The sequence below is a fragment of the Apodemus sylvaticus genome, chromosome 12 (genome assembly GCF_947179515.1).
Source record: "Apodemus sylvaticus chromosome 12, mApoSyl1.1, whole genome shotgun sequence".
NCBI classification, from domain to species: Eukaryota; Metazoa; Chordata; class Mammalia; order Rodentia; family Muridae; genus Apodemus; species Apodemus sylvaticus.
The window spans coordinates 62,500,513-62,511,295 of record NC_067483.1 but is presented as its reverse complement, the minus strand read 5'-3'; the positions used below and the strand labels follow the sequence as shown (position 1 = coordinate 62,511,295).

Below are 10,783 nucleotides of genomic sequence, written 5' to 3'. Positions count from 1 at the left end.
GGCGCCCGGGACACGGCCCTGTGGCCGCCGGTGCGCCCCAGATGCAGGGCGCATCCTCCGGCCGTCTAGGCGGCCCTCGCTCCGGGAATAGAGCGGAGCCGCGGCTGCTCTGGGCTCCCGGCGGGTGTGCGCCCGGGTCGAGCGGCCGCGACCCTGGGAGGCCGCGGGAGGCTGGGGGTGGGGACAGACCGAGGTCGCGGCTCCTCCAGCCCCTTCCGCCGCCCCTCCTCTCGCCTTCCTCGCCCTCTCTTCCCAGGCCGGCCCGAGGCCGCAGGCTGGGCCTTTCACCTTCAAGAAAAGCTATGAAGTAGCGGTCGCTGAGGCTCCTGGCGCCCAGCGGGGCCCGGGGCGCCGCGCACTCCCGCCAGCCCGGCCTCGCCTCGCGGGGCCCGGGGCGGGACACGCTCCCGGGACGAGGCCTGAGGGCCACACTCCCGCCTGCCCGCCCGGATTCAGGGCGAGTCCGGCCCGGGACTCTGCAGCGGCCCCGGACGGGGAGAGTGGGGCAGGGCCTCGCCTCTCCGAGGGATGCAGGGGATGGAGGCGGTGGCCAAGCCCGCGCGCCGCTCTCAGTGAGTATGGAGAGGAGCCGGGCGGGTGGCGGGGCACACCCGGGGAGACCCGACCTCCTGCCGCCGCAGAGCTGGAGGGGTCGAGGAGGCCCGCCCTTCCCGTCCATTTTCATTCCAGGTTTTTTCTGAGTTAGAGCATCGGTGCTAGGAGTTACGACGTCTTCCAGGAAGATCGTCCGGAGGCCTCCAGGGGGACGGTCTCATTCCTTAAGGTCTGCGGACAAGTCTTGAGCACAGTTGCAGTTTACCCGTCAAGTTTTCTGAAAGCTCGTATTACAACCTGGGCTTCTGGATTGGATCTCAGAGAAGAGGTAGCTGGGCTGCTAAGAGAAACCTAAGTGCATTTTAGATCAGTGGTTCTCAGTCTTCCTAACGCTGCAACCCTTTAAGACAGTTTATCATGTTGTGGTGATCCCAACATGAAATTATTTGCGTTGCTACTTCATGACTGTAATTTTGCTACTGTTACGAATCGTAATGTGAATATCTAATATGCAGTGAATATCTGATCTGCGACCCGGTGATGCCAAGAACCGCTGCTCTAGATGGTCTAGTAGAGAAAACGACTTCTATAATCCTTAAACTTCACAGATTTACTGCTGTGAAATTTTGTGTTACATATGTATCTTGCTTTATAAAATATGCTTATCCTGAAAAACATATAAATTGAATTATAATAAATGACCATAGGAGACTTACCTTTAGGAACATCCTGTGGTGTATCCTATTGTGAGAAGGGAATAATTAACGTCTAATATATAATTTATGCACAAATTCTTATACACTGAGTTTACTTCGTATGGGGCACAGGTAGACGAATGACTTCTGAGTGTTTTAACTGAACAATCACTAAGACACAGTAGCTTATACAGTGAGTAAAACAGTTGTCACTTCATTCTCTGTAAAGCTATTGGAATCAGCTCAGCTACCAAGGGACCATATAATACTAGTGAGTCTTGTGATCTCTGTGGACCCAGGTCTTACTTAAGAACAGGGGGTGCAGTTAAAGGCTCCCTCCCTGTTCCTGAAGAGTCCTGGCTTGGGATGGAAATGTTCAGGTTACAAACTTGGCTCTCCCGTGGCATCTATGTGATGTAATCTCGCTATGCCTCAATTCTTCATCTGTTAAAAATAATATTTCTATTTATATACTATAATATATAGTAATTATATAATAAATGATATCTTTATTTATATGAAAATATCATTCTAGCACAGACATGTCGGAATTATTTTAGAGAATGTTCCATGTTTGAAAAGCCTCTGCTTGGCATAGAGCAGATAGCTTAGAGTTTGTGCCTGTCACTTTCTTCTTTTCGAGCACTGCTTGACTCTAGTCTAAGGCTTTTTCACCGGGGTTGGCATGAAGCTGGCAGGCAGCACCTTCTACTTCAGGGACAGGTCCTTCATCCACAAGGAAGAATATTGACCATTAGCTAACACTTCCATTCTCCTCTGATGTCTCCTTTAGCCCAGGGCTGGGGAATTAACACTGCTTTTCACCAGGGTTCACATTTTTGCATTGGATTGTTTGAGGCCTTGTTTTGCTCACCCTAATAATGGGGATAGAAAAACCGGTATTCTTTTCTTCAGCGGGGTTTCCTGCCCATGCTTCAGTAACCACCCTCCCCAGTCCCCTCACCGCCCCTGAAAGAGCATTCCTCCTCATGCCAGGAGGAAATAAGCTCCCTAGTAACCTATTTCTCCTGTGACTTGTCCTTCCCAGTGTGGGTCCACATTATATAGGGGACACCCCTCTTCCTGAGGTATGTCATCTGAGCAGGGGTCCATGGCAGGCACTGTGGAGGCCAGGGAGGTTACTGGGGCCAGCCAGGTCTCAGCTTCTTTCTTTCCCTGCAGAGCATCGGACTCAGGGAGCAGAACAACAAGCCCCAAACGAGTGACCCCAGCTATGGCCAGGCATGGCGCTGAGCAGCCAGACGGCACACCTCTCCGGAGACCTTCACTCTGCCCCCAGGAAGACCAAGCATCTAACCTGGTGCCCCCCAAACCTCCCAGGACATGGGGGCTGCAGCGCCAAGGCCCTTCTGTGCTGGAGTCTAAGGTGAAGGCCTTGAAGGAGAGAATGACAGCAGGAAAACAGGGGACAACTCCCTGTCCCACTTCCTATGAGTGTCCATCCCCTGCGAAATCCAGATGCCACCAAGTCAAGCCTGAAGCAGTCTGGAGCCTACCAGATGCCCTGGTGGTCCCCCATGCTCAGAACCTTAATGATGGACATCTGGCCAGACATGGTGATGAGAAGAAACCTGGCAGGAACAGTGGATCCAAGCCATCCGCCCCTGAGAGCTGGAACGAACAAAGCCCGTGGTCTCCAGAAGCAGTGTGGATGCTGGCTGATCGTAAGGAGGACTCTGTACCAGGGTCTGACTCTTTACAAGAAAATCCCAACAACCAGGTTTCTGCGGGCCAGCTACAGGAGCCTGATCCCTGCAAAACCACCCACTTGAGCAGCCTGAAGAAGAGAAGACCATACCCGATTGGAGATAGTATGGTCACAAAGGGAGATCTGGACAGCACAGCTCTGACCTCCAAGGAGGATTTAGTTCCCAGAACAGACCAGCCAGAGATGTTCTGGAGAGCCAGGGACCTGGAGGCTCTGGGCACTGCGGCAAATGCTTTGTCCCTGTCTGACCAGGTAGAGAGGAACCGCCTTCTGCTGCAGGAGATGCTGAAGGTTTCCAGACAGAGACTTCCCAAAGCAGGGAGCCCAGACTGGACTCCATCCCGGGACAGGGATGCACCAGGTGAGCCTCATTTTGCTGGCGTGAGTTGGAGCAAATAAGACATGGTAGGGGGCTGGAAAGATGGCGCAATGATGTCACCCACATAATCACTGTCCAGCTGGGACATTTGGTCCTTTATAACACACATGCGGCCCTAACTGCCACCAACCCTGTGGCCCTCTAGATCAATGCAAGGCTATTCTTTGTGCTTAGGGACAGAGGCTATGAGACTCCCTGAGCCTTGTAGCTCTTTGCAGAGCAGCCTCTTGTACTCCATCTAGTGATGTTGCCCCATGCCATGCTAGTGTGGTAAAGTGTGTAAAGTGTGCTACAGTGAACTAGCAGACAGGAGCACATCCGGAAGAGGCTGAGTCCTGCCCTTTGGCTGCTGTTGGAGGTGTGTGCTTAGACTCTCAAAGACATCCTTTCTTGAGCCTCATTACCTTACCTGAGGGCACGTGTGGATGGATCTTCATAGCCAGTCCAAGTCCACTCACAGCCTGACGGCCTGTACCTCCACTTCTCAGACCAGAGCTCTCTAGTCCCATCACACTGGAGATTAGATTTTAGTGTGTGGCTTTGGGGAGCATAGGCATGCGGCCATCTTAGCAGGTAGAGCATCTCTCCTCTGTGTTCACCACTTGGTGGCGCTGCCCTGATCTCTGCTTCTGCTCTGGGCCCTAGAGCGACCAGCGGGAGACGTGGACTGGGACTCGGGCACCCCCCAGCAGGACTCAGGTCAGAGCAGGTAAGGGCTCTTCCTTACCACCACTCCTCCATTTTCTATACACCAGAGCAGTAGGAAACCTTGCTGAGGCCAGAGGAGACAGGCAAACCTTCACCAGTAGATAGTGGCCACTGCCAACCATCGTCCTTGAGGCCCTATAGAAGGGCCTACATGTCTATAGAAGGCAGAGCAGCTGCTGCCTACATGTCATCTGGGCCAAGTCACTGGGTGCAGAGGTCTGCAGTGAGCCTTCCAATTATCTGCTCCTTATCCTGGAGGCCATTTCCCCTGGCTAGGACTCTACCTCTTTTAACAGGAGAAATCAATCAAGACTTCTCGATAATCTGCTTAGTTCACAGGGTTATTGTGAAGCTATTGGGCTTGGGTGTGAGACTCCTTGGGGAAGGCACAGGAACACAACACTTTAACTCCGCCTGTTCTTTTCCTAATCTGAGGAGTGTGCAGGGCTCAGGGCCAAGGATTTCCCATCCAGGCTCTCACGGGCCCACGGACTGCTTTCTAACCCCTTTGTTTCTGTCTGGAGGGGTGAGCAGTGACCTGAGTCCGGAAGCCTGGGATCTGAGGTGTGGTGGGGCCACATGGGGGCCGAGCCTCTGCTGTGCCCACTCAGAGGCTGGCCTTTGCCTTTGGCGGCCTTATGCCTTTGCTGGGATGTTGGCACATGAGGCTGAGAGAGGCCTTGGGTCTGGGAGTGGCGCCCTTTTCCACAGCTGCACATGACATCAGTCTGGGAACAGTCTTCTGATGTCTGCCCACAGTACTCAGCTTTGTTCCTTCTCCCTGGTCAGGCTGCTCCTTGTGTACTCACTAAGATCGACCCGTCCTTTCCAAAGCCCGGGTAAGACCCCAGTAGCAGAATGCTTCTTATAACGACTCAAAATGACTTGTAAACTGCAGAAACACCATTTTTGTGGTTTAGGAGGCTGGGAATCCAAGAGTGAGAGGGCAGAAGACTCAGTGTTTGCTGAGGGCCTGCTTCCTCACAGATGGCATGTCCTCACAGCGTAGACAGGGACAAGGTTGTCTGGTGGTCTTTTTATAAGGGTGGCAGTTTGTCCCTGTGTCCTGACCCCATCACACTGGGGGTTAGATTTCACCACACACAACTTGGGAAACAGTCTGCTTTAGCAAAACGCGGGTGCCCAGAGCCAGGGGTATGCTCAGCTTGGGGAGGGGTGGTGGAGAGATGGATGCCTGGCTCGTCTCTCCTGCCTTCTCAGCCTCCAACCACATCCTTATCCGAGCCGCCGCTATGATGCTCAGTGGTGTTCTGCTCCTCCTGTGTTCTCGATACCTGCAGCCCTCTGAGAGAGCCTCGCAAAGGCTCCTGGGTGCTGTGGGGAAAGCCCCTTCCCCTGACCCCCGCAGCTGCCATGCTCTCCCAGGCTCAGCGCCCAGCCCACGCCAGGGCCCTCACAGGGAAGCACGGCTGCTGAGACTGTGCTCAGAGTCCTTGTAGACAGAAGGCAAGCTCTGAGAGAATGAGGAACAAAACCTGGCTCTCTTAAAGGAGCCGCTCAGTCGGGATAGGCAAAGACTTCCACCCCTGCCTGTGAGGATCTTTAGAACTCCCTGGACGAGACTCCTAGATCAGTTTAACCTGACAGGCCATCTGTAGCCCTGGGTTCTGTGTCAGAATTCAAGTATGAGGGTCCAGTGTGGTGGCACATGGCTGTGAGCCCATCACTTGGGAGGCTGTGGCAATAGGGGTACATGTTCTATGGCTGCCTGGGGTACAGAGTGAAACCTTGTATGGAAAAGAAACAGACAGATCTCGGATATGGCATGTGTGCATGTATATTGTATGATTCACATATGTATTTGTGTGTGTTTATATGTATATATGATGAAACAGTGTATGTGTCTGAGGGGAGATAAATACATAGAGAGAAAAGGACCAATAGACTTAGTTCAAAGACTAATAAAATGTCCCCTTAGAGTGCCTGGCATATAGAGCCACAGGCATGAAGGTCAAGTCCCTGCTAGGTAGACACTTAGGCTGAAGGGCCAGGGAAAATAACTGGTTCAAGGAAAAGAAAATTCCAGGCCTGCCGTGATGTCTGGATCCAATGCCAGGCTCCCCTCTGAGTGAGATGCACTTTATGCTACAGATACAGAGTCTGCATTGCCCAGAGTCTTGGCTTCCCTTGGCTCATGCCCCAGGGACACCACAGAGCGCTCAGGTCCTGGCCTTAGAGCCTGTGCTAAGGCGTGGAGGATCCGAGGCAGAAGAGTGCTCTGCACTTGTGCTAGCTGTCTCGGTGGCCACCCAGCAGAACCTGCCACACTTAAGTTTTTGAGCACTGTGAACTCTCTCAGGCTTGAAGAGCAAAAGGTTCTGCTTCCTGCTCAGTCAGATTTAGAATCCAAATAACCGTGTTCCAATGGCAGAGCTGAGACAGCCAGGTTAACCCAGTGCTCCTTGTTACTGTTCTACAAGGGGGAAAGGCAAGTTCACACTGATTGCCGAACCCGGGGCCTGGCTCTGCGGTATCTGGGCCAGCTTGGCACAAGGTGACCTTAAGGTGTCCACCATGGAGGTGAGAAAAGACTCAGGACTCAAATCCTGCAGGAGACTTCCGTGCCCCACCCCAGGATTGCTCTCTAGCACCCACGAGTGGGTCAGCAGGCTTTTGCTCGGTCCTGGTGGGCTAAGACACTAGAGGCCTGTTGAAAGAGCAGCCCATTGTCATCCTCTGGCTGAGTGCCAGGTGCTAGGAATGCACTGTTTGTACATCTATCTCACTTTGTGGACACATCTCAGCCATTGTTCTTGCTTCACGGACAGAGAGCTCTCTAGGGGAGTCCAAGAAACTTGCCCAGGGCTTTGAGTCAGGCCTTGCACTTGGGTCCCTAGGCTTACATTCTGACTGCCAAGGGACACTGCCTTGAGCTATCCTTTCTGTGTCTCCACAGGTGTCATCCCTTGGATAAGCAACTCCTTGGGCTGGGGACCTGGGGCCTTCTGTGTCCCTGCAAATTCATCTGATCTCTGCTCTGGGGAGTGAGAGACGCATGAGCCAGCTTGCGTGTCTGTGTTTTCACATGGAATCACCCCGCTTCGCTCTTTCTGCTTGCCTGTCCCACAGGCCCTGCTGGCCCTGCCCACCCCCTACTGCCACCAGTACCATTACTGGTGTCTTTCTCCTTGAATTCCTGGAGGCAGGAGCTATGCCACTTTAGAACAGGTGCTCATAATGTATCTGGCAATGGCAGGCAGGAGAGAGCTGACTGAGGACTCCCTGACAGTTGGAGCCTGTGAGGGCTTGCAAGGGTCTGGATGGAAACAGAAGGAACATTCCAGATGGGTGAGGGAGGCTGCAGCATCTGAGGTGGGGGGTGTGGTGATCTGTGGAGGGGAGCTGCCTGGGGAGAGCCTGGAACTGAGATCTCATTTGGATGCAGAGGTATTTGACGGTCTCCTTCCTGCTCCAGCTGTCTCCTCCTACACAAAAGGATGATCTTCTCTCCTGGAAACTTGGGTTGGTGTGAGTCCTGTGGGCTAGTAGCGTCCAGGAGCCTGGGAAGAAGCCATCTTGAATCACTGGCCATTTTTGTACTTTCTGGGCCCAGAGAGTCAGGGATTTGGTTATGAGAAACTTTGTAGCAAGCCTTGGGGATGAGTCATTGGACATTTGGGGATCACAGAGGTCACTGAGGAGTGCCCAGGGTCAAGATGTCACTGGAGTGGTTGTGCCCCAGGCTGCTGCTGGCTTACCACGCATCCCACTGCTACCCTTACCCTGCAATATGCACTATGCAGATACAGAGACAAAGAAAGCTGTGCACTTGCAGTCTCAAGAGGCTCAAAGGAAAAAAGAAAAAACAGAAAGGCAGCCATGGAGCCTCTAAATGCTCTAAATGCTTAACAGCTTCCACAGTGGCCAGGATTCACAGCGGCCGGGATTCCGTTCCCTGGGTTGATCCCACACAGCCAGAGCTTTGGAAGGCTCGGGTACTCTGTCCCTTGCTGCACTTGTTACCATACTCAGTCACTCGGCACAGCCCTGACCCGGGCTTGATGAAGAAGCCAACATCTTCAAGGAGGGAGGGAGCTAAGCTGACCCCAAGAAAAGTCCCTTCTGGGAGTGTCTCAGACATCTGCCATGCCAGCCACTTGTGTGTCCCTGCTGTGCTGATCTAGTCATGTTCTGGGCCTCAGTGGGGAATGTGTCATCATCCTTTGGGAACCACAGAGCTGGTCCGCCCTCTCTGGAAGGATACATTAGAGATGCTAAGTTCTGACCTACCAACAGCCTTTCCTTAGGAGCCCTTTCTTCCTTCTCTGAGGAGAGAAGGGCATTGGCCTTCCTCTGCTCCCCACCAGGATTCCTGTCCCCTGTGCTGTGGAAGTCACCTTTTCCACAGAGCCCATCAAAGGCTTTTGAAAGTCTGGAGCAAACCCAGGAGGCCCTCTCAAGCTGCACGCTGACGTCACTTTTAAACATGCCTTCTTGTCAGCAGCAGTGTAGCTTCATTGGCAGATGACCTTAGTTCATGTTCAGGGGCCCCACCCCCCCACCCCCACCCAGAGAGAAGGGGTGAAAGTAACACTAGGACTAATAACAGAGCATCGATGATACTGCTAACATTTGCGGACTTTTACTGAGCCCTTATTAGCCTATGAGGACACTGAGACTTATCCCTGAAGGCACTGACCAGGTGACACTTGGGTGAGGAGGATTCCTGAAGCCCACTGCAATCCACTTCTTAGGTCCCATTCTGTGGGTGTCCTCCAGACTGAAGAAGGAAGGGTGCGCAAACCCTTGCTCTGCAGCCAGTTGAGACCCGCTCTCCCTCCTCCCTCCCTCAGACAGCAGGACAATGATTGTTGTCCTTGACTGCCAAAGCTTTGATGGAACAATGCCAAGCAAAGACTTAAGACCCCTTGTGCCTGCTCGTACTCTCCCTTCCCCCGGCTGCAGCGGGCGGGGGTGGGGGGTGGGGGGGGTCGGGTCTATCTCCAGTCCTTGATTCGTGTTCCTGAGATGAAGGGGTTAACTCCAGACTTGCTGGAGTCTGTCATCATAATCCAGGATTATGGTGGCTGCTGAGAACTCTCTCTCTCTCTCTTCTCTTTCTTCCTCCTTCCCTCCCTCCTTCTCTCTCCCTCTCTCTCTCTCTCCCTCCCTTCCCCCCCCTCCTACCCCTACCCTTGATTTCCCTGGCTATGAGAGAGATAGGGATTCCTAACCTGCCTCACTGGAGGGGTACTAAAGTCACTGCTAAACTCGTCCCCACTCCAAGAACCTGGCCTAGAGCAGAGGGCAGAGGTCACAGGCTCCCTTTGTCCTCAGGATGCAGGTGGTGTGAGGGTCAGAGGCAAGGGCCTGAACACACCCGTGGACTACTAGCTACCACTCAATAAGTACTTCTTTGGGTGGCCACTCCACAAGAGTCAGTTCTGTGGTCCAAATGGCCCCTAGGTGGGAACCCCACCCCACCATAGCCTGCCTGGCCAAAGACCCAGACTCACAGGGTAGCAGGGTGAGCCCTCTCTCTCCTAAAGGCTCATGCTTACAGGTGGGAAACCGCTACCCTGGAGGAAAAGTATTCGGCTGCCTTATTCCCACACCCTGCCCCAGTGGTAATGGGCTACAGAAATTCAGGCTTTAAGATGCTGATAAGTGTTGTCTGCTTGTAGGTATTACCTGTGCCTGGCTTTACACTGCCTGGCTTTGCCAGAAAATTTCCAAAGGAATTAAAAGAACTGGAAACCCACAGTTAAAAGAGTGGGTTTTAGTTCATGCTAAGAAAGGTTGGCTCTGGGACCTTGTGTCTCTCTCTCTCTCTAGTCCAGGGTCAGAGTAGGGACTTCGTAAGTTGGGAGAGTTTGAACCTATCTTTAAGGAGTGGTGGGTGACCTCTGGTGTGGTATTAAGAGGTGAGTGATAGCAGGAACAGACTTGGCATCCCATAATGCTGTGCCTGCTTGCTCTACTCAGAGAGAGAGAGAGACAGACAGACAGACAGAGAGACACAGAGACAGACAGAAACAGACAGAAAGAGAGATGGCCCTTCCCTTCTCAAGCTGGCAGAGCCACGTCTCCAAGGTGCCGAGTGATGGCGTCCTTGCTCTGCTGACCTTGGCTGTGGTCTGTGAAGGTGGCTGCGACTCCCCTCCCTGCTTGGCAGGTTGCTGCATAGATGCCTCCAGGCAGCCAGAAAGCCTGCCTTTCTAATCAGTGGAGAAACTAGCTTTGTCTGCCAGACTAAAGCAGGGCAGTTGATGGAGGGGGAGGGAGGTGGACAGCTGTTCCAAAAAGGAAAGAGCGAAGCTAGAAATGGCTCAGAAACCTGGGGGCAAGGCTGATCTCGGAGGCAGCATCTGGCCAGCTGCCGAGGGGCCCTCCCGCCTGCCCACCAGGCCTTGTGACAAATGCCCTCCGACAGTCACAGAAGCCCAGCTGTCAGGAAGGCTGTGAGCGTGTCGGCTGGAAGCCAGAGGCTCACCGCTGCAGGGGCACCTCTGTGCTTGGTAACCTCATTATCTCTGCTGTTGGAACTGGAGCCCTGGGGAGCACAGCTGCTCTCAGCTGTGGTTTGGGGAGCTGCCTGCTCTGGCAGCCATGTCAGGGGAGCCTCTCCTGCCAACGGAGGCCTCGTGGGGCAGCAGGCCTGGAGAAGTACTTTTGCATCACTGTGGTGAAGCCCTCCTTCCGAAGCCCGGCCTGGCCCTGCCAGAGCTCGTGGCACAGATGGTGTCTTTATGCTAG

The 10,783-nt window shown here is 53.6% G+C and overlaps 1 protein-coding gene across 2 annotated transcripts in view; it reads left to right on the top strand.

Annotated features, from left to right (window-relative positions):
* Window positions 1–232: 232 nt before the first annotated feature.
* The window catches only part of Kiaa1614 (KIAA1614 ortholog), a 31,728-nt gene continuing 21,177 nt past the window's right edge, over window positions 233–10,783 (top strand). For both annotated transcript variants that reach the window (XM_052200895.1, XM_052200894.1), the window contains exons 1-3: window positions 233–572; window positions 2,433–3,340; window positions 4,004–4,067. In XM_052200895.1, coding sequence (XP_052056855.1) covers window positions 529–572; window positions 2,433–3,340; window positions 4,004–4,067 — 1,016 coding nt within the window. In that variant the 5' untranslated portion in view covers window positions 233–528. The remainder of the gene's footprint in view (window positions 573–2,432; window positions 3,341–4,003; window positions 4,068–10,783) is intronic.